Here is a 23952-nt window from a genome sequence, read left to right as displayed (position 1 = left end):
CCTCTTCTCTTGTTCCACTCCCACTAAGTCCAACCCAGCCTTAAAAGAAAAAACTAAACCACAAAGCAGGAATCTTTTGAAAGAGTGACAGAATTACAGTTGTGGAGTGGGGAAGGGTGGGGAGAGAAGAGGGAGGTCCACATACCCCACTGCAGATTAACGCTCCCTGCAAGCCTCTGCTTCCCTCACCATTTCCTCCCACAAACTTTTATCAACCAGAGGCTTAGCGGCTCTAGAAAGCCACAGCCAACGTCTCTATCCCTGCTAGGAACTGACTGACTGTCCTGAAGGAACTGGAGCTGTGCCCCAAGGCTACCTCAGGGGACTGAAGCTGAAGAAGGACCACAGCTCAGGCTCCCTTTCAAGTTTGCAAAGCACTGTCAATGCAATAACCCTGTGAGGGAGGTAGTGAAGGCACTTCGCAGGTGAGGAATCAGGCTCAGAGATGTGACATGGCACTTGGCCAGGGTGACAGGCTGAATTTCTGAGTCTGGAGACCAGAGTTCTTTCAATACATCACTAGGTACAGAACCCAGAAATGATCTCCTTCTCTGGCACCCAGTAACCTTTTCTCTTTTCTTCTGTTTTCTTTTCCTTCTCTTCTCTTTCCTTTTTCCTCTCCTCTCCTTTCCCTCTCCCTTCTTCTTTTCTCTACTTTCCCTCTCTTCTCCCCTCTTTACCCTCTCCTTTTTTCTTTTTTCCTCTTCTCTCCTTTCCCTTTCCTTTTCTCTTTTTTCCCTCTCCTCCCCTCCTCTCTTGTTGCCCTTTCCTCTTCTTTCCCTCTCCTCACCTCTTCCTTTCCTTCTCTTCTCTTTTCCCTCCCCTCCCCTCCCCTCTTCTTTCCCTACTTCCTTTCTCCCTTTCCTCTCTTCTCCTTTTCCTCTTCTCTCTTTTCCCTCTCCTCCCATCTCTTCTCCCAATTCCTCTTCTCTTCTTTTCCTCTCCTCTCTTCTGCTAACCCTAACCAACCTCACTCTAGCTCTGATGATGAGAATAGAAGGCAGGTCAGGAAAGGAAACCCTGAGACCTCGTGAAAGTAGAAGTGCCCTCCATCTGCAGGGGAAGGCAGTCCCCCACAGGTGGTTATGAGGACCTGAACATCTGTCTGGCCTCCTCTGAATAAGGGGGTGGGGACTGCCCCAACTACAGAAAGGCTAGTTATTATCCTATGTTTAGCACAGGGGGTTAACTAACTATCCCTAGTGCCCCACCCTGCCCTACACACACACACACACACACACACGCACACACACACACACACACACACACACACACATTTCATTCAATGTCATGACTTTTTCTTCACTGAGGTTGTGTTCTCTAATGATCCCTGTCATCCCCACCCCCAATTCTCCTGCCTTTTCTCCCTCAGTGTGTCCCTCATCTCCATCCTCCTAACCACTCCTGATAGAGAACACAAGCTGTGCCATGGAGGCCAAAGGAACAGAAAAGAGATAGCAGGGAAATCAGGAAATGAAGCTCTTTGGGAGGGCAGTCACAACATTCTTCCCTCCCAAATGGCAGACATGAGGGCAGATGCTCATCACTAGCCTTCCCAAAGCAAAAAAGTCTGCTATCCTCCCAAAGCAGCTTAGAATAGTCGTCCAAACATGCCGGAGTCTATTTCTTGTTCTTCATGCTGTTTCCATGGTATTTTCTAGAAACCGGACTACGTTCAGGAATCGTCCACTCATTCAACAAGTATTTTCAGCACCCCTAATGTTGCACCAACTTCCTAGAGTGGGAGTTTTGGGGCAGAAGGGTTAGGAACCCCAGAGAAACTAGGAGGAAACTCCAGGGACTCCCGTGTGACCTGGAGGCTGCAGGGACATCAGTCTGGGTGGTGGCAAAACATACTGTGAAGGTTTTGTTTTGTTTTTTTCTTTTTAAAGCAGGATGAGTTAGCTCCCTCCCTCTCCCCAGCCAGCACCTAGAGCTCCTTCTCTTTAGACTATAAGATCTGCTGTGATGCCGAGACAGAAACAAATGAGAGTCTTTCTTTGCTATCCATGTGGGTAAGGATGATATGAGGCAGGAGGGTCCCAGGAGTCCTACAGGAAAGGGGCGGAGTGGGAAAGGGAGGGAGACTGGAGGATGAAAATATGTCACTATCACTAAGAACAAATAACAGCATGAGAGAATTTCTTCAGCTCAAGTTGAAAGCTGGGATACTCTTGAGATGAAGGGCCAAGAATTAATAAGGCAGAACTTTCCCAGCATGCATCACCATATCAAAGATGCAGGCCCTTTGGTGGGAGTAAGGGACTTTGATAGAAGACTGGGAGGGGGGGAAGTCATAGAGATTTAGGTGGGGCACTGAGGAGGGGATGGTGTGGAGGAGAGGGAGGGAGGGAGGGAGAGATTGTTCTAGAGCCCTGGCTGGGCCAGACTTAGGGTGGAGTCCAGGGTTAAAATAACATGGTGCCAAGATTTGGGGAGTGGAAGGAAGAGGATGGTGTCAGAGTGAGCAGAGTAAAGGGTAGAGACAACTGAGTTACAAAGGAACGGGAGAAACCTAGGGGTCCACGACCAAGTTCAAGGGCTCCCAAGGCCTTCACTAAGTTACTGAGGGCAAAGAGTCCTGGAGGCCCCCCATGCAAAATGGTCCTCTCTGGTCACTGGGGAAGAGCAAAGCTGCTGCTGCTGAGGTTATCTTTGCTGCCACTTCAGCTCTTAGGCTCCTTCTCGGAGAACCAGAGTTAACACTAAGAGGAAGTTGTTGGAAAGTCAGACCGGAATGGTCGATAGGGAAGGCAGAGCAGGGCTTGGTCACAGATGGTTCCTGTTGGGGGAAGAGCAAGGGTGCAGCTGCCCGTTTCTGCTTTCCCCCCTCTCTCCCTTCACTGCATTATCACTGAGCCACAGCTGGCTGCCTTCCCCTCTGGCCGAGGAGACCTCTCCCTCCCCAGCTTCCCCTCACCCCCCCCCCCAGCTGTCACATGGGCACCCTGCAGCCACCCACCCCTTCCCCAAGAAGCCATTGAGTGGAGCAAGCTGAACAGCAAGGAGTACTGGGAGGTGGGAGGGACCCCTATCAGTCCTCAAGTTTTTATCCCATGGGACTCCCCTGTTGGGACTGTCCTGATCAGTTTTCTGAGACCAAAGGACCCAAAAGGGTCTAAGGAGAGGAGAAGAGCAGGGATTCGGCTTCTAAAAGCAAGACCTCTGGTTCCAGACTAGGGTCACTGCTTTATGTCTTGCAAGAGCCCTGGGAGTTCAAGGCCAGGATTGCAGCCTTGGGCATTCTGCCCAGAGAGGCTCTCCTAGACCTTTTTCAACCGCACCCCATATCTCTGTCTCCATCAGTCGCTGTCTCTCTGTCTCTCTGTCTCTCTCTCCCTCTCCCTCTCTCTCTCTCTCTCTCTGTCTCTGTCTCTCTCTCTCTCTCTCTCTCTCTCTCTCTCTCTCTCTCTCTCTCTCTCTCTGTCTGTCTGTCTCTCTCTCTCTCTCACACACACACACACACACACACACCACACACACACGTGCACACACACTGGATCCTCATGTCCCGAGCAACTTCCATGCTGGAGAGCTGTGTTCCTCCTCGGCCCAGAGGTACTAGGAAAAGTGACCCAGGTAAGGACATTAAGACTTCAAGAAAGTGGGAGGGAGTTCTGGGGGAAAGGTGGGGGGGTGGGGGAAGAGACCAGCAGGAGGGCAGGGCAGGCCAGGTGGGAGGAGTACTCCCCACCCACAAGCCACCATCCCCAAGGTTCTCAGCTTTGTTGACATCCCTCGAACTCACCCCAAATATCAACAACAGTGTCATTGGAATGGAATGGTTCCTAGCAGCTGGGGCAGGTGTTCACTGGCAAGGGTGCCAACAGGTGCCAGGCATGTATCCTCCCCTGTGTTAGCCAAGAAGCAGATGCTAAGGCCAGAGAATTGATGGGGCAGGGTGGGATGAGGCCACTATGAGGCATGAACCTGAAGAGGAAGATCAGCTCATGCTCTGCAACATGGCTATGCACTTAAGTGGATTCATTGCGTTGGATCCCTGATGCTGGATAAAAAGAAATAACCAGGTTCTCCTTCCTAAGAAACAACGACAAATGGGAGAAGGACTAAGGAGGGGAGAAAATGGAAGGTTGGACAGGAGTCCTGTGGGACTAGGACAAAAGGAAGTCCTCTCTGGTCTGGGCTCTGTGACTACAGGCAGGTTGGACCTGTATAGCACAGAAGAGATTTCTGCCCAGGTCTGGTACCTCTCATTGTTGCCAGTGTGTCTGTTTCCAGTCTTACAGGCTGTGGAAGGTTGGCTTGGTTGTGTGGGATGGGAGATGGTCTCTTTCAGCTCTAAAGGCTCTGTCTCTATGGTCCCCCATGGCTCTAAATCCTATGAACCTATAATCATGAGGCAGAACCCACCAAGAAGGGGGTGACCCCAGATAGCTGCTCATTTACTTGCTTTTTCCAGTAGCTACCACCTTCCCTAAGCCCAGCTTGGCTTATTCATTCATTCATCCATCCATCCATCTATCCCTTCAGTTACTCATCATTTATTAGAATCTACTGTGTGCAACTCATTCCCCTCTTCACTTCCACCCCCCCCCCAACAAGATCTTGTTAATAAAAGTCCCTGGGATCTGTCCAGGTTGAAGGGAGGTAAAGAATTTAGCCAGAGGCTCAAAACCAAAGATCTTATTGAAATTAAAGCAGGGCCCTGAGCAGTTGGGGTAGGTAGATGACAGTCCTCTCTGTGTCCTTTATCTCTCTGGGCAGCCTGATGACTAAGTTGCAGGAATTGGCTTTTTGGCAAGGTATCCTGTCTTGAATTTAGAGCAGGAGACTCCTTGCCCCATTCTACAGGTGAGGAAATAGAGGCAGACAGAGGTTAAGTGACCCGCTCAGGGTCACATAGCTAACAAGTGTCTGAGGCTAAATTTGAACTGAGGTCTCCCTGGTGCCAGGACCAGTCTAGTTCTATTTGACAAAAGGATGGCCAAGCAAAAACTTCAAGCCCAGGTCTGGCTCCCCAGCTCCTCCAAAGATCCAGGCACTCGGTGGCCAGGCCATTTCAGAACCACTTTCACAAGATCATAGATTTTAGAGTTTAGGATTTCAGAGAGCATTTTCTCCACTCCTGTTATTTTAGAGACAAAGAAACAAGCTCATGCAGGAGGAATGATTTCTCAGAGGTCATACCCATAGTAAGTAGCTGAGTTGGGAGTTGAAGCCTGGCTTTTTAGATCCAAATTATGGGTTCCTTTCACCACTGCAGCTGAAAGTCAACAGTATCTGAGCAACTCCAATGCAAAACAGGAGAACCCTGAAGGATGAGGATGTGTGAGATCCAGTATCCCTAAACTTGTTCCAGGGGAAAGAGGATGTGGGCAGTGTTGGAATCAGATCACCACATTTTAGCCTGGCAGGGTGGGAGGTTTGCAGCTGGGAGGCATCAGGCCTGATTCCATCCAACCGGGTTACTGGGCTCTCAAAAACTGGCTGAGATAAGTTGGGGAGGGGAGTAGGTCATAGCTGGGGACTCTGAATGGGAATGCATCACTGAGGGCCTAAGCATCTCCATTACATTGACTAGTGCTGAGAAAGAGAATTCACCCATATGGGGAATGGTGAATGCTGGAGCCAGCCAACAGTAATGTTGTCGATGACAGATAGAGAGGTTGGCAGCACTTGAACTATGGTATGCCCTTGGAGGATTGGGCTGGACCACATTCTGGCCTTTGCCATAAGATTGGGTAGGGAGGAAAAGAAATTGAGTGTACATCAGCTACCTACTTTCACAAGTATATGGGCAATGGATCAGAAGAAAGTACCATGGTGACTTCTGTCACACAGTAGGAAGTAGAATGAGTCAATGACAACTGGTACAGGCGCCAACAAATGGGTCTGTCCATGTGCTATCTCTGCCAGATAAGTTGCTGGCCTCTTCCATGAATGAGTGGATCTCAAGGCTGATTCTTTCAAAGCAAAATAGTGAGGTCCCAGAGTCAGAGAGACACCCATATAAATCAACATGGCAATGATACTGGACCGAGATTACAAACCCACTTCAGCTAAGAACTTTGAAAAGTTTTTTAGAAACACCCCATAATCTGGGAATAATTGTTCATCCTCTATGGCCATGATCATGGGAACAACAAGTAAAGCCAAAAAACTCTAGATTTGATCCAGCTGACACATTTTGAAGCTTTAATTCTGTGTAAGTTGCTCTCCTAGGTACTGAAGATACAAGGACCAAAGGAGAAATAGTCCTTGACCACAAGGAGCTGATATTAGAAGAGAAGGATATAACAAATACAGAGACAAATGCAAGATCGTTTGAGGAGAAAGAACTTGGATGGAGATGGGGTAGAGGAAAGATGGGAAAGGCTTTGCATAGAAAAAGGCCCCTCAGCTGAGCCTTGACAAGGATTCCAAGAGACAGAGGTGAGGACAGAGGGCATGCCAGGTCCAGCCTATGCACCAAGTTCAAGGAACATCAAATAGTCCCTTTTATAAAGAAAGTAAAGAGAAATTGTCCTAGAAAGGCAGCTTGGAAACATTATAAAAAGCTTTAAAGGTCAATCTGATGAATCCGAATTTTAACCTCGAGAAAATTAGGAGTTACTGAAGATTCTTTGGAGGTGGTTTCTATATCTGTTCTCATCCCAACGTAGAGCTGATAGCAGGTCACTAAGCTGATTTTTTGGTAATAGGGGCTTGAAAATTCAGTATCATGATATGGAAGAAGGTGTTCTGGATCTGGAGTCAGGAAAGACTTGAATTTAAATCCTGCCTCTGACACTAGGCAAGTCATTTACCTTCTTGGGGCCTCAGTTCCCTCTTCTATTAAAATGGGGGTAGTAATACCTGTAGTATTGACCTCATAGAGGTATTATGAGGATTTAATTATTAATTAAATAATTAAAAATTAAATTATTAATTATTCAAAATAATTAATTATTTAATGTAGAGTTTCCTAAATCTTAAAGTTTGATATAAATTTCAGTTGACATTTGTTAAATTTCTACCATGCACAACTATGCCAGATATGGAGAAAGCAGAAGGATTGAGTGCCTACCTTCAAGAAGCTTAGAATCTAATGGTTAGAGGACAGGGGAGGATTGCCATAGGCATATATGAATATGGTACCAGGTAGAATCATCAGTTTAGAGCTGGAATGAACCTTAGCAGTCATCTACCCCAACCCCCTTTATTTTACAATTGAAGAAACTGAGGCTTCTGGAAGTGAAGAGACTCACTTAGAGTTAGTCAGCTAGAGGTAGTCAGAGCCAGGATTTCCAACCTCCACTGGCAAAGGAAAGTTGCCCAATAAAATGCTACGAGGATCCTGGGAAGGGAAAGATCCCCACCTACCCACCCACCCCAGCTGGGGGGGGGGGAAGGGAAAGAGGGGAAGGATCTTGGTTAAGTGGAGAAAGTGGACCCTGAAGAAAGAGAAGAATGAGAAGAAACAGGCCTAGGGAAGCAGGCTGTTCCAGATTCAAGTCAAGAGAATACACGAGGCTGGGCAACAGGACTGTTCAGTTGGGTTGTATAAAGGAGAACAGTGTGAACTCTGACAAGGGAGGCCAGAGCTAGACTGAGGAGTTGACAGAGAAATATCCAAAAGGCACGGGGATAAAAAGAGGCATTGATGAAGAGACCTATGCAATCCACAAACTGGAGTATGAGCCAATGAATCATCGGGAACTATTGGTTTTCCTACAGTAAATTGGGGATTCTGGGGTCAATGAATTTGTGTGTTTGTGTGTGTGTGTGTGTGTGTGTGTGTATACGTGTATACCCGTATATGCACATACACACACACATATATAGCATGTATCTAGATTTACTTTTGTATATATACACACACACACGCACACACATAGTTTTGCTCTTAATACTTATTTAGAAAACACAAATTTGTTCCAACATGACTGATATGCTAAGAAATAGTTTGAGTCTAATGTGAATTTTGCATTTGTTTATGCACAATTTCATGATGAAGGAAGACTGCACCACAGGGAAGGCTGGGCAGGCATGGGGCAAGGTTGTGGGGCGACCACTGGTGATGTACCACCAGAATGCGCTGGCCGCAGGGACTGTAGAAAAAAGAGATGTCTGACTTCAGCTGAGGGAAAAGCATAGTAGTGCTCATTACCCTTGACCCAGGATGGAGTGGGAGCTACTTGGAGGAGGGGAGAGGATAACAACACTGAAAGATATGGTGTCCTGGATAGGCCAGTGGATGACCTGGCACTTTTGACCCTCATCATTCCCAAGCCATCTGCCTAGGGAAAAGCTCCAAGGGAGATGCTCCTCATTCATTGCTTCTGTGGGCCTAGTTCCATTCAGGCAGTGGTCCCTGAAGTACCTCCTAGAGGACAAAATACCACCAGTCTTTGATTCCTGGTCATAGGGCAATCGCATCTATGGCCCTCATGGATCGGAAGCTGACGTTGTTGGTGACCTGGATCCCAAGGTGGGGGTTCCTCAGGTCACAGCCATGGTAGCTTCAAGTTCCACTGCCCACTTCCAATGTCAGGTCTCTGTCAAGGTAAAGTACCGTGTTTATTGTATATCTTGTGGTTCAATAGAAGCTGTAGGTTCAATTTCTCATCCCTCTCCTGGTCCCCCCCCAACTTTCCCAGTTATGGAAGCCAGCTGAACAGCAACCCAAGACCAAGGACAATTGTTGTATTTACAGATAGATACTTTTTTCTTTAATCATCACGGATGAAGTGTTTGATTGTTGTGACCCTAAGTCTCTGACACTTACCGTGGGACCTTGGGCAAATCACTTAACCCTCTTGGCCTCAGTTTCTTCATCTATAAAATGAGCTGGAGAAGGAAATGGAATCCACAAAGTATCTCCAAGAGTCAAATATGACTGAAATGATTCAACAACAACATGTATACATACATATATACGCTAACGTATGCATATGTGTGTATTTATATACATATATAATAACCAGACTTCACTACGATTAGTTTCCTTTGTAATCTTATGCATTTTATTTTATGCATTTTAAAACCTCTGAGAAGAAGTCCCGAGACTTCCCCAGAAGGGGTCCAGGACACACAAAAAAGGTTAAGAAACCTTGTATTGGAGGAAGGTGTCATTTGAAAAGGATGCATTTGCCCATAGTGAAATGAGTAGCTCTCTGTCCTAGAGAGTAAGATCAGCTCCACCCTCTTATGGCAGCCCACAGAAGAGGAAATACCCCAAGAGGCGAAAACCTGGATTTGATAACAAAGTAAGAATCAGGGCTTGAGCGTTTACAAAAGTTCTCCATCCAACTACCCTGTTAGTTCAGGAGTCTAATTCTTATTATCCCCATTTTGCAGATGACAAATTGGTTCAGAGCAGTTGAGTGTCTTCCCAAGCTAGTCATCCAGGGTTAGAGCTAGGATTCAAGTTCAATCCTTCTGGCTGCAAAAACAAGACTCTTTCTTCTCTACATTAATGCTCATCAATCATTAGGAGAATAGGGATCTTGAGAGATTTTCCCAGCGACCCACAGGGTGATCTGTTGAGAGAATTCCCCTCCTAGTGCAATAGAAAACTGTTCTGGAATGTAGAGTCTTGCAGACAGTCACCTGAGGCACTGAGCTTAAGTCATAGCCCAGAGTCATACACACACACACACACACACACACACACACATATGTAAAGCCCTTTACAAACTTATCAGTGCCAGCTGCAGTTGTTATGACAGAAGTGTCTAACCTACTCTGACTCCCAAGGATGATAGAGGAAGGGAGGAGGAGCTCTGTGGGGGTGTCTGAGCACAAGTGGGCCCTGCCAGGAGGGAATCTTTCCTACAAAGCAGGCTAGGCCACTGTTCAGAAGACGAAAAACAGTCTTCTCCTCCTCAAAGAGCTTCAGTCCATCTATGACTGTGGACTAATAAGGTAACTGGGCAGAGTTTCCTGGGGCTCAGGCCACTGAAGCCACTCGGCTGTGAGCCACTCATGCTCACTCCATAGGGAAGATGCCTTATAGTCCCCCTAGGGAGAGTGAGTCCAAATGTGGGCACACAGGAAGACAGTCTGACCATGGTATGGTTTCATGAATCTCTGAAAACAAAGCCAAAAATGCAGGGCCGCCCCCACTATGAAAAGCATCTGCCGTCCAATTTCCTGCCTTTAGCCTTCTGTGGGGAAACTGGGGTTTCCATTGAGATGGAGCAGAGAAGCTTGTGGTTGAAGTGTGAAGAGAGTGGGAGGGAGGCAGGAAAGCCGACTTTTCATATTTCTCCACCTACTCAATTTCACATGTGCCTTGTCTGTCTTGCTCTGCCTCTCCTGGTTCTCCCTTCCAGGAGAATTATTACTATTATCATCCGTGCTGTTTCATTATGATTCCTCTCTTGGTTTGGAATGCTTGCCTAATCTGGTTAGGGAACCCTGAGATCCTAGGGCCAGCCTTGACCCAGGTTCCATTCTTATAAGGAACCAGGCTGGTGAGTAGACTAGACTGTGCAGAGACAATAATGGCTCATGGGTGTGGCCCAACAGTCGAGGAGATGGGGTTAATCAGGTCCTGGGGAGGCTTGCAATGTGCGGCTATGTACATTCTGACTTTTGAAACAAAGGTTGTCATATTCAATAGGGAATTTGTGTGAGCTCTTGACCAAGGGAATATCATGATGAGCATGATGGTGTACAACATAGATTGGGGAAAAAAAGAAAAGGATGGAGACTGGGAGGGAATTAAGGAATATATAAAGGGGTGGGGGAGGGGAGATAGGAAAAAGTGATGTAGCAACTGAACAAGGTCATGTAGGGTGGCTCCAGCAGTGGCACTGATCCAGATGCCAGGTAACATATGCCCAGTCTAGAGGGGTGGAAGTAGAAATAAAGGATAAAAGACAAATCCAAAGGACAACTTGAAGGAGAAATCAACATTTTCAGAGTGGTTGAATATGGGGAAGGAGGAAAGTAAAGAGATGAGCACTCCTCTGACATTGTGAGCTGAGTGACAGGGACATCCACGTATCTAGTAGGAAGAGGAAGTCCATTATATAAAATGATTAAAGGGGCCTGGGCATGATCACCCCCAAAGATCTCCCTAAAAGTGCCACACTCTGAAATTCCACATTTGGAATTTTTGGTTGGCACCCTACTTCAAAATGCAAATACCCCTGGGAGGGACAACATTTTATCAGAGATTCATAAGATCTTAGGGTAGAAGGACCTTAAAAATCATTTGAGATCACCTCCTACTCCCCACAGTTTATCTTATCTATCAGCCCAAGAGATATTCTAGCAGGACTTCTTAAGCTGGTAATGTCTGTAAACTTAGAATCGTGTTTTTAAACGTATAAAGTAAAATACATAGAATTAGAAAAAAAAACTTATCATAGTAAGAGATAGGTATCAAAATATTTTCTTAAAAACAAACAGGCTCAGAACAGAACCATTGCTCTAGATAAACAACTCCAATGACAGCGAGCTCAGTATCTCACAAAGCATCCTGTTCCATGATGGGCCATTAGAAAGTTTCTCCTCATTGTTTTTGCTCAGTCATTTCAGTCATGTCCAACTCTTCGTGACCCCATTTGGGGTTTTCTTTGTAATGATACTGGAGTGGTTTGTCATTTCCTTCTCCAGCTCATTTTACAGATGAGGAAACTGAGGCAAACAGGGTGAAAGTAACTTGCCCAGGGTCACATAGCTAGTAAGTGTCTGGGGCCAAATTTGAATTCAGGGAGATAAGTCTTTTTAACTTCAAGCCCAGCACTCTGTCCCTTGTGCCACCTAGCTGCCCCTTCATCATTAAATGATACTACAATCTGTATCTCTGTAACTAGTCAAATCTTTTTTCTCCACTGGTCTTAGTCCCCCTCTCCAGAGCCCCAGACTAAAATGCTTCCACTTCCACATGGCAGCCCTGCAGAAGTTTAGAGAGAGAGCTGCCATTTTACTGAGATGGAACTGGGGTCTAGAGAGGCATGTGACTTCCCCAAGGTCACACAATTGGAGAGCTGGGATGAGACCCAGGCCTCCATACTAACAGTGGAGCTTTTTTTTCACCCTTCCATGCACAGGGGTCGAGAAAATTCTCCAGAATTTCAGTTAGGAGCTTAAAATTTGCTACCTGAACATCTGGTGGCATCCAAAGTTAAGTGTAAAGGACGGAAGGGAGTCAAGTGTGAATAACAAAAAAACCAAATCCTGTCTCATCTGTTAGAGGTGCCCATAAGGAAGAGGCAAGGTGGTCTAGGAGAGTTCGTAGAAGTCCTGGGGTCAAATCCTGCCTCCACACTCACTCATTCACTACCTGTGGGACCGGGGAAAATCACTTAACTTCTTTAAGTCTCAATCTCATTATCTGTAAAAGGAGGATAATGATACCTGTAGGTTGTGAGGCTCAAATGAGATAATGTATGTAAAACCCTTTGCAAACCTTCCAGCACCAGTCATCCTTATTATGGAGAGCCAGTGTGACCAGAGCACAGCGCCTGGAGTCAGGAGGCATAGGGATCAGCTTTGTGATTTCACTGGCACAGTAAGGAAACTCCCCCACCAGAGCAGGTTGGCACCTTCCTTCTCTTTCTGAAGTCACTGACTTAGCCTGGGTCATGTAGCTTGTAGGTGTCAGAGCCTGGTTTTCCGACCAGCTGGCTATCTACTACACTTCACCTCTGGGAGCCAGGAGACTTCGGTTCCAATACCAGTGTTGACCCTTTACTAGCTGGATGACCTAGGGGCAAGCTGCCTCATCCCTCTGAGCTTCAGTGTCTCCAAAATGGGGCAGATGATACGAGAGGGGTGTTGTAGAAGGCTGTAAACGAGGGGAGTTGTCATTCCAAATATGTTTATGTGATGGAGCGATGATAAACCATGCTGGATTGACTTTTGTTCATTCATATTGATTTTTCTCCCCCCTTCCCCTTGGGGATGAGAGGCAGAAGAGCTAATTAAATCCCCATCATTAAATAGCTGTATGCAGCTAGATCCACCCCAGCAATGAAACCACGCTGGCAAATGGCCTACTTAGAGAGACTTTATTGGGGAGGAGAGGAAAGGGGTAGCAACTCGGAGCTGACCCCCCCTCCCCAGGGAGGGGCTGGGTGTGCAGTGGGGGGAGGAGGAAGGCAATGTTGCCGCTGAACAAGGGTAAACTGGGGTGGGGGACCTCTGGCAGGAGGAACCTTTAGAAAAGAGGGTGAAATAACTAGAACTACCATTTAAATAGCTTTTAAGGTTTGCAAAGTGCTTTACATAAATTATTTCAGTTGATCTTCCAACAGCCGGGCTGAGGTAGTGACCTCTCTAGGCTTACTGTACCTCTTCACCAACTCTATGATCCAGTCAAACTGGCCTCTCTGCGGTTCCCCACAGAGGTTCCCCTGTCTTCTGTCTGCCTATTTTTACACATCTGTCCTTCAGAATTGGAATTTCCTCCCTCCTCAACTCCAGTTCTAAGAAACCCTCCTTTCCTTGAAAGCACGGCTCAATCAGAACCACTTTCCTGACATCTTTTCTTAACCCTTCCCAAGCTGCTGGTTCTTCTCCCTTGACATGACTGACCTTAGAGACCTAGGTTTAAATCCTGCCCTGTGTAAGTATAGGCAAATCACAACCTCAGTGCTCCAGCTAACTCTTTAAGACCATAATATACATATATAGCCTATATGAGATTGCTTGCTGTCCTGAGGGAGGGAGAAAAATATAAAAGAAAAATATAAAAAGAAAAATATAAAAATATAAAAATTTTACATGTAATTGGAAAAAATAAAATACTATTTTAAAAAATACTATAACGTACAGGGTAGGTGGCAATCTGCTTTGTAAGGAAAGTTTCCCTACTGACTTTTCCATATACCAGTTGAATCATAGATCTAATCCAATAAAGAAAGTATCTTATGTGTATTTATATGGATGTCTCCCCTAATAGAATGGAAATTCTTTGAGGGGCCTAGGGGGCTGGGAGTTGTTATTTTTGCCTTCCTATACTCAACGTGGTCCTGACCCACAATATGTGCTTAATACCTGCTAGCTGATTGAATAAATGATCAATGACAATTTGACCCCCAAGCCGGAAGTCGGATTTGGCCTGCTCCTGGCTTCCCAATTCGTTTCCATGAAAGCACTTTCAGCATGAATTTCATTCTTACCATGAGAAGAGAGGAGAGGGCAGGATTTCTGAGGAATGATGGTGACCCTGCCCAATCAGATCTTGGAGGCTATCCAGACGGTGTCTATTATTTGCATTCTGCTTCACAGCCCACTGGGGCTCCTGCTGCCTTCTCTGATGATGCAGCCTCTCAGCAGTGTCAGTAGAAGGTCAGAGAGAAGGAGGGGAATTAGAAGAAAGGTTTGAAGCAGGAAGGGAAGCCGTTTATAGCAGAGTGATATGTTTGCGGGAACTCAGAGCCCAGACCTGCTTGCTTCTCACCTTAGTACATTCGCTGGTATGAATAAAGAGCTTACTGTTTTTCAGAGATGAATTCTGGGTGCTGCTTGAGGGGCCTAAGTGCTGGACCTCACCCCTTGAGGGGGGGGGGGGTCCAGATGGGAAGGGGGTTGAGACTGGCCTGATTGAATTAGGTGAATTAAGTGATGATCTTGAGCTGTTAGCTCTGGTCTCGCTTTAAGTGACCTGCAGTTTTCAGTCTAAACAGGGGCTTGTGTGCTCAGATCAGTTACTGTGAGAGAGACTGGGGGGAGCGGGGAGGGAGTGTTGTTGCGTGTCCCCCTTTACCAGGGCACAGAGCCGCTAGATGACCTGGCCAAGGTTGTCCAACATGTGTCAGGGGTGGGGCCAGGAATAGAACAGAGGGTCCTTCCGCTTCCCGAGCCCAGAGCTCCATCCTCCTGGCCAGGCGGCTTCCCGCTGGAACAACACGGGCGGCTCGACGCCCGAGCAGGAAAAAGGTTCAAAGTGGCCCGTCTGGCCGCGGGATCCCGGCCCCATCCTCAGGGGCGACGGGCCAGCGCTATCTGGGTGGCGCAGGAGGCCGAGGAAGCGGCGGCGCCCAGGGTTAAGCCTCCGGCCGGTGGTCACACGGTCCGACTGTCGGGGCCAGGCCGGGGACCCCCAAGATCCTGACGCCCCACCCTAGGCCCGGCTTCCTGTGCAAGGATGTGACTGGGGCCGAGCCACCACTGAACTGGGAAACAGACGGAGGCTGGCAGGCCCTCAGCGGGCCCCCAGCTTTCCCTTCCTCCCCTCCTTCTCCGGCCCTCCCTCGATGGAGGGGTGGGGGGTAGAACAGGGACCCCTGATCCTGCCCCCGAGTCCCTGCTAACAGTGACTCAGTGACTTCCCACAGAAGGTGGCAATGAGCATTGAAGAACCATCTCCTGAAAAACGGAGAGGGGGGCAGGGAGATGGAGACATAAAGAGGGACAGAGAAGGAGAAAGGGAGAGACAGACAGGGACACAGGGAAGGAGAGAGGAGAAAGAAAAGAGGAGAGAAAAGAGGTAGAGATACAAAAGAGGAGAAAAATGGAAGAAAAGAGAATGGGAAGAGAAAGGCAAAGCCAGGGCAAAAAGAGAAAAAGAGAGGACAGAGAGAGAGGGGAGAGAGGAGTTGCGAGAAGGCCTTTCCTGTAGAACAGATGTCACCTCGGCGGAGGCAGCTGCGCTGACTGATAACTCGGGAGCGGGTGAGCCGCCTTTCCCAGCCCACTGGTGCGCACCAAGCCCCTTATCTCAGCCGAGCATTCCGCATTGAATTACAGAGCTGGAAAACCTAGGCAGGCAGGAGGGGGGCGGCGGGGGATGGGGGGGGGGGAGCGCTACCCTTTCACAAGAAATTGAAAAGAGAGCGTGGGGCTGCCAGCAGACCAGCTCCTGGGAGGATCGGAGCCACAGAGTCTGTTGGAATCCCGGAGTTCGGGATCCTGGCCCCGGAGCTCACGAGTGGACCAGCGAGGACCAAGAGATTCGGCCCCCGAAAAAGATCCTCACCGCCCCGCCCCCTCCTCCCCCCAGCATCAGAGGAGGCGCAAACTACGCCCGATGTTGAGAAATTCCAGGACTGGCAGGACCCTTCAGAAGAGGAGAGAGAGTGGGGAAGGGAAGCCTGCTAGAGTGGGGGGCGAAGCGGCGGGAATCTATAGGACCTGGAGGAAGAAGGTTGGAGCAGACATCAGGAGTTGTAGACGTTTTCCCCACACCTACTCTCCAGCCAAACCCTCCTTCAAAGTCCTCTGCTCTGGAAACGTTTAGAAATAATTTAGTATGTCTGAAGCATGGGACTGGACCTGTATTTTCTGGGACCTGGGTTCAAAACAGCTTATGGGCAAACCTTAGCCTCGCTGGGTCTTTCTTCATCTCTAAAATGAGGTCGTTGGCCTGGTCTCTAATTCTATAATCCTAGGATCCTAAGCCAGAAACGAGTAAAGCTGAGAAAGGGCCATTGATATTCCTTCCTTGAGTGGAACAAGGCCACTCTCTTGGCTTTCCCCCTCTTCTACCCCCATTCTCCAGATTCTATGTTCCCCTCCTCTGCCCCCTCGCACAACCAGAGGCCTTTCCAAATTAATTTTCACCTAGAGGCACAGTTTGCTTTTCATTGATAACCCTAAGCTTGATTCCTTGTCCTAAGGACTCATAAAATATCAAAATTGAAAAAGGTCCCAGACTCATCAGACTCCTATCTGAAAAGAGCCAATTCCTCCCTCAGGGAACTCATCCTACCAATTCCCCAAAGCACACAATAGCCAGACCTTCTGAGTTGTTCTACCTCTCTCAGAATTTTCTAACTATCAAGTTAGGAGGCCCATCAGCAACAGAGGAAGTCAGGTAATTAGGTGAGAGGATGGATAGTGGCTTGCAGTTCAGGAACCTGAGTTCAAATCCTACCTTGGGTGTTTGCTAGCTTTGTAACCCTGGGCCAGTTACTCAACGGATGTTAGCCTTAGGGGTTTGATTTGGTGGCTTCCACTCAATCAGTTAGTATTTTTTGTCAGAAAGAATTTCTGATTTTTTTTTCAGCAGGTCTCAATAAGCACCTACTATGTATTAGGCGCCACAGGGGATATGGAAAAGAAGTCATAGCCTCTGTCTTCAATTCAGTAAACATTTAAGTGTATATTGTTATGCAAGGCACCATGCTAGGTCCTAGAGTCTTAAGAAAGTCTCCTACGGCCTATAAGAGGTGTAGGACATTTACACAGAAACATAGATCTATACAAAGTCTAGTGTGCTGGGGGGTGGGGAAGAAGCTGGGGGAAGAGGGTTGAGGAAGGGGGATGGGAACAGGGGACAGGATGGGAGGAGTCTGCAGTCTAGTTGGGAAACAAGACAGACATGTGAAATGATTAGAGAACAATACTTGACAGTTAATGATAAAATGCTAAACCGAATAGCATAGCTCTGCAATGTATGGTGGAAGATAAGTCCCTTGCAACCATCAGGATGGGTAGACATCAGAGAGAAAGCTTCATGGGAGTGGGGTAGAGGGCAAAGGATGAGTGAGAAAGATCTCAAATGGGATGGGAGGGAGAATAGCTCACATTTGCAGAGTCCTCTAATGGGTAAGGGATAAGGGGCAAGAACTGTCGAGGTAAATACTGTGAGGACCATTAATTGGTCAACAAGCACATATTAGGTGCTTCATAATAATAATAGGTAGCATTTATATAGAGTTTTAAAACTTACCAAGAACTTCACATTTATTTTCTCATTTCATACTTACAACAACCCTATGAGGTATATATGCACACACACACACATACATATATACATATATCTATATATGTGCACACATATATATTATATAAACACATATATACATACATACAAACATATGTGTGTGATATACAGATGCACATGTATGTATAGAGATGTATATATTCATACATGCATGTGTATGTATAGACACACCTGTCAGGGATGATGTTGGGTATCAAAAAGAAAGAAAAAAGATTAAAAATGGTAACTGACCTCAAGGAACCTGCATGCTAATGGGGAAAATAGCATGTTCAATCAAGATAAGTACAGAGTGGAGGGAGCTAAGTGACTGACTTGTTTATGGCAAAGTGATGCAAGTGGATAGAAAGCTGAATTGGAGTCAGGCAGACTTGGGTTCAGATCCTCCCTCAGACATTTACTAATTAGATGACCCTGGGCAAGTTCTGGATTTCTCTGGGCCTCAGTGAGCTCATCTGTAAAATGGGGATTGGACTTGACCACTAAGGGACTTTCCAGCTCTAAATCTTCATTCTTCTGAAGTATTAGAAGTCAGGTTGCGTGATTCCAAAGCCCAGCTTTCTTCCTGCTGCACCATGACTGCCTCTCTGAATTCTGGTGGAGAGAGGCCATTTCAGCTGAGCAGAAGCATGTGTCCCAAGGCAGTCCTTAATAGAAGGGCAGTTTTCCGAGCCCAGGAAATATCTGGTTCACCCTGAATGCATGGTGAAGATCAGCACACACCCTCAACTTTGAATACAGTGTCAAAAGTCAAGCCACCAAAAGAATGTTAAGGTCCCCCCCAAAAGGAGAACTTCCTTTTTGTGTAGGAGGCTGGGGCTGATTTGCAGTCCTGATTCCAGCTTTAGTAACGGGCCTAATTTCCATTCCTAAACTAGAAGCTAATAAAATCATTATGTCTCCCTCTCCACGAGAGGCAGTGGCCTACGGTTCTGCATCCTCCCATCCTGGTCCGGAAGGGTCTGCCAGTGTTTGTCTCCTTCTATGTCTTTGCTTCTCCTCCCAATAAGCTGGACCCCACTTCAGGGGCTCAGTACCCTGATGCTCCCCTCCCCCATTCCTCTACTCTAGCAAAACATGCTCTCCATCACTCATTTCATGTGCGCCTCTCTACCCCTTTGCTCTCTCTCCCAGGAGGAGATTTTCAGGGTGAGCCTTCTCGAGCTTTTCTCTTTGTAACCTCAAAGAGAAATTTCAAGCATCAGCTAAGTCATCGGGGGAGGAGGGAGTATTTTTCTGGATGGGGCCCTAAAATCATACCTTTTAGTCAGCCTGGCCTGCCCAAGCATAAGTGTTATGGAGCCAGGAAGACGGGAAGGCTTGGGATGGATTAGCAGAGAAGAATCCAAAGCTTCACTAAGTAGCCTCTCCCAGTTCTAGAGCTGCCAGGGATGGAGGAAGGGAGCTACCCCAGGGACATGCTTCTGCTTCTTGCCTGAACTGAGGCTTGCTGGGAGGTACCCAGCCCTCGGGTACAATTGGTGACCATAGTCTATTCGACACCTGTCACCCAGCAGAGCCTTGCCTTTGACCCCATACCTGCTCTCCTAAACCTGCCTTCTTTCTCCCAAACCCCCCAGCTACCAGTCAAAAGTGGCAAGTTTTTACACAACAGGCTTGGGGTTCAATTTTGTGGTAGCCTCAAGTACCAGGTGCTAGATTGCCAGCCCAGTATGGGAATCACAGCATCCTGGAGTGGGGCACCGCTTAGGCCACCTTACTATCTCCAGGTGCGATGAACAGAGAGGATCATAGGAGCTGGCATGGATACCTGAGAATATATACCACAAGTGTTCGCCTTTCCATTTTTACAAAGAAGGAAAGTGAGCCCCAGGAAAATTTACCAGGGAACATGCCACAGCTAATTCAGTACTGAGAAAAGACCATTCATGGGAAGGAAGTAGTGTGATCTGATCATGCCAAATACTCCCTAAAAACTTTTTTACTTGGCCTGAGGCTCAAATTTTCAGAATTTTAAGAGATTTTCAAGTTCAACTAGTCTGACTCAATTCTGGAAAATCATTAGCTTTATGTTCAGTGAGAGAAGGCTTATTCTCTAACTGAGGCACATGGATGGTTCACTAGATAGAGCACTAGGTTGGGAGCCAGGAAAACCTGAGTTCAAATCCTATCTTGGATTCTTACTAGCTGTGTGACCCTGGGCAAGTCACTTCACCTTTGTCTACAACAGTTTCTTCACTTGATTGCAAAATGGGAGTAATCACAGAACCTACATGCAAGGGTGCTGTAAGAATCAAATGAGACATTTGTAAATGCCAGCACCTAGCACGTAGTAGGCACTTAATAATGCTTGTTCCCTTTCCTCATTGTCTCTTCTGGAGGCAATCCATTCTGCTTTTGAATAGCTCTAAAGTATTAGGAAGTTTGATAAGTTTAAGGATTCCTCTTTGAAATTTCCCATCACTTTCATTTATGATCTCTGGGGTCTAACGAAAAAGTTCAGTACCTTTTCTGAGTAATAACCCTTCAGAACTCCAAGACAGTTATTACGTTCCCCTGCTCTAGTCTAGACAACCTTAATTCCTGCAAATAACCCCCAGAGATCACCAGCTCAAGGCCTTTCTCTCTGGCCTGGTTGTCCTCTTCTGGGTGTCCGCTAGTTTGCTAACTTACTGTCCTTCTTAAAATATGGTCCCCAGAACTGAACACAATACTGCACTGTGGTCTGACTTGGGCAAAATATTGAACAACCCCTAACTCTTTCTTTCTAGATGCTCTGTCTCTCAATATTGTGCCTGATTGATGCTGGTTGTATCACTTTAATGACTCCTATGAAATCTGCAATAATTTTTCTAAGTAAACTGCTATCTAGCCATTCTAACACCTGCTTTGTTCTCACAAAGTTGATTTTTTTTTTTTGGACCGAGGTGTAAGAGTTTACATTTATCCCTATTGTGTTTCATCTTCTTTGGGCTGGCTCAGTGTTCTACATAGTCTGTCAAGATCTTCTTAACCTTGACTCTCCCACGTAGTGTATTGACCCTCCCCTCCAACCTTTGTGACACCTGCAGATTTGCTAAGCATTCCACACAACCCTTTTATTCAAACCACAGATACACATAGTAAATAGCAGAGGGCTATCCCCTGGAGTCTTCCTCCTAAACTGACAAACTACTCTGGGGATCTGTCCACGAAACCAGTACTGAATCCATCTGCTTGGACTTTCATCTGGTCTACATCTCTTCATGTCTTCCACAAGAATGGTGGGAGAAGCTACCTCAAGTGCTTCACCAAATTCGAGGTGAACCCTCTTCAAAACCACCACCCAATCTACTATTCTAGCAATACTATCAAGAAAGGAAATAAGATTAGTCTGACCTGGTCTATTCTTAAGGATGTTGCACTGGCAACTTAACTTCTTTATAATAATACATTCTAGGATCATCTCCAGAACTGGTCAGATTTTAGTAAGCTAACACAATGTTGGGCTGTGTTGAGACTCAGAGCACCTAGGAATAAGGAATTAGGTATCCTACTTTACTCTGCCCTACTTAGATCACAGTGGAGCCTAGAATTTGAAGATTCCATTCCCTTCCCTTTTTTAAGAATCAGAATTTTTGCCATCAGTGGATCCCTTTGGAGATTACAGAACTCTAGAATGTTAGCCCTAAAAGAAACATCAGACCACAACTAGCATAGGGATTCAAAACCTTTGGGGCATCATGGACCCCCTTTGGCAATCTGGTGAATCCTTCTCATAATACAATAATGTTTTTACCACCTGAGATACCACCTCATCCCTAGCAGATTAGCTAATATGACAAAAAAGAAAAATTATAAATGTTGGAGAAAATGTGGGAAAATTGGAACACTGATGCATTGTTGGTGGAGTTGTGAACTGATTCGACTATTTTGGAGAGCAATCTGGAACTATACCCAAAGGGTTATAAAACTGCACTTACTTTTGATCCAGCATTACCACCACTAGATCTATACCCCATAAAGACCATAAAAAAGGGGAAAAGACCTACATGTACAAAAATATTTATAGCAGTTTTTTTTGTGGTGGCAAAGAATTGGAAATTGAGGGAATACCCATCAATTGGGGAATGCCTGAACAAGTTGTGGTATATGAATGTAATGGAATATTATTGTTCTATAAGAAATAATGAACAGGCAGATTTCAGAAAAAAACTTGGATGTATATGAACTGATGCTGAGTGAAGTGAGTAGAACCAGGAAAACAATGTACACAGAAACAGCAACATTACACAATAACTGACATTGTTAGACTTAGCTCTTCTCAGTAAAGCAATGATCCAAGACAATTTCAGAAGACTCATGATAGAAAATGCTATCCACATCCAGAGAAAGAACTATGGAGTCTGAATGCAGATGGAAGCAGACTGTTTTCTTTTTTTTTTCTTTCTTGTGGTTTTTCCCTTTTGTTTTGATTCATCCTTCACCACATGACTAATGTGGAAATTATGTCTAATAGGATTGTACATGTATAACCTATATCAGATTGCTTGCCATCTTGGGGAGGGAGAAAGGGAGGGAGAGAAAAAAATCTGGAACTCAACAACTTATAAAAGTGAATCTTGAAAACTATCTTTACATGTAATTGGAAAAAAGTACTATTAAGTGGGGAGGAAAGGAAAAAAGAACAATGTTTTTAAAAGCATAAAAGAAAATGCATAGGATTACAAAAGAAACTAATTATATAGAAATATACTTATCAAAATATTTTAAAAAACAAAATCATAACCCCAGTTAAAAAGCCCTAATGTTAGTGCAACCCCTTAGTTTTGCGGAGAATAAAACTGAGACTGCCTGGTCACACAGGCAGTAGTCTGGCACTTGAGTCTGGGTCTCCTGGCATAGGTATAAGGAAAACCTGCCAGCAGGAAGCCACAGCTAACACTGTTCATCCTAGCCTGTGAGAGCCTGTCTTCTTATGGTTAGATAACCCAATTGCTGCAAGGAGTCTGTCAGGCAGTCATGAGCAGCAAAGAACATCCTATACAGAATTAAAAAGCCTGCTCTGGGCACATCTGCAGTGGCAAGAAAGTCAGGCAGCCTAGTAACTGGAAACTCAGGAGAGCACACTGAAAGACTCCCCTCCTGGGAAACAGCAGGAAGGTTGAGGGAAATTCCAGAGAAATAAGGAGCAAAATTAGCCCAAAAGACCAGCCATTGTGAACAATTCCCCAGGGCCCTTTCTACTTTGTCCAGACTCAAGAGCGCGGGACTCCAGGGTGGCAGTATATTTTTGAGTAGTTAGTTAGGGGGTGGAGGAATGTAGTGATGAGATCACTCATTCATTCATTCAAGAATCATTTATTAAGTTCTTGCTATACAAAAGACTGGGGGAGACACCCAGAGGAGGTAAAACACTGGTCCCTGCCCTCATGGAACTTAGAATCTATATGGGAGATAAGACTCACATACAAGTTGCTAAAGACTAGAATATGACATTAAGTGTTGTATTTTGTCTTACAAAACAAAGTGTTAGCTGAGGTCCAAAGGGGAAGATCACTGGGAAGATGAGGAGGACATTCCGTACATAGGAGATGCCACTTGAAGTGAGAAGGTGCCAGGCATTTTGGGAGACATAGAGTAGCCCTGTCTTACTTGAGTGTAGTAGAGTATAAGGCTGGGGAAAGGGAGGACAGTAACAGAGGACTGTAGGAAATGATCTTAGAGGTCATTTATTCCAACTCCCTCATTTGACAAGTGAGGAAACTGAGGCCCATTGAGGTTAAATGATTTCCCCAAGTCATATAGCTAGTAAGTGTTAGAACCAGGATTAGAATTCAGGTCCTTTGACTCCAAATCCATCATTTTTTCCCCACTAATGAATGTCAATGAAAAAAAGAGCAGTCATTAAGGTTTTACTGTATCCTTCAACACAGAATAAAACTAGAAAAACTGCATTATACCAGACTGTGAAGGACCTTGAATGGCAGGTACATTTTGGGGGGATTTTTTTCAGTAGAAGGGTACTGCTTCAGATTTTTAAGCACTAGGATAAGATGACTTAGATCTATGTGTGTGGAAGCAGGATAATGAAAGATAATTTGGAGAGAGGAGAGACTGGAGATCCTTAAAGACTGAGGTCAGAGATTTGGACTAGAAATAAATACAGAGAGAGAGCCACCGGAGGAGGAGTAAGGATGGTAAAGTCTGGAACAATGTGTTCTCTTTACTTAAAAAAAGAGAATAAAAATGGACCTCTTTCTGGTTAAGAGTATCTTTTGTGAGTCAGTAAATCCCTCATCATATTACAGTTCACCAGACTCCGGTCCAAGTAATACTCTGGCTCAGGGTACATCCCCTGAGCTTATGTAGTGTATCCCACTCACTAA

General features: G+C 45.9%; 1 protein-coding gene across 4 annotated transcripts in view; it reads left to right on the top strand.

Moving 5' to 3' along the window:
• Window positions 1–2986: 2986 nt before the first annotated feature.
• Window positions 2987–23952, top strand: part of CBFA2T3 (CBFA2/RUNX1 partner transcriptional co-repressor 3) — a 195434-nt gene continuing 174468 nt past the window's right edge. For 3 of the 4 annotated variants that reach the window (XM_072636348.1, XM_072636347.1, XM_072636343.1), the window contains exon 1: window positions 2987–3579. In XM_072636348.1, coding sequence (XP_072492449.1) covers window positions 3507–3579 — 73 coding nt within the window. In that variant the 5' untranslated portion in view covers window positions 2987–3506. The remainder of the gene's footprint in view (window positions 3580–23952) is intronic. The other variant, XM_072636344.1, reaches the window with a different exon arrangement.

This window comes from Notamacropus eugenii, chromosome 1 (genome assembly GCF_028372415.1).
Source record: "Notamacropus eugenii isolate mMacEug1 chromosome 1, mMacEug1.pri_v2, whole genome shotgun sequence".
NCBI lineage: Eukaryota > Metazoa > Chordata > Mammalia > Diprotodontia > Macropodidae > Notamacropus > Notamacropus eugenii.
This window is presented reverse-complemented; position numbering and strand designations above follow the sequence as displayed.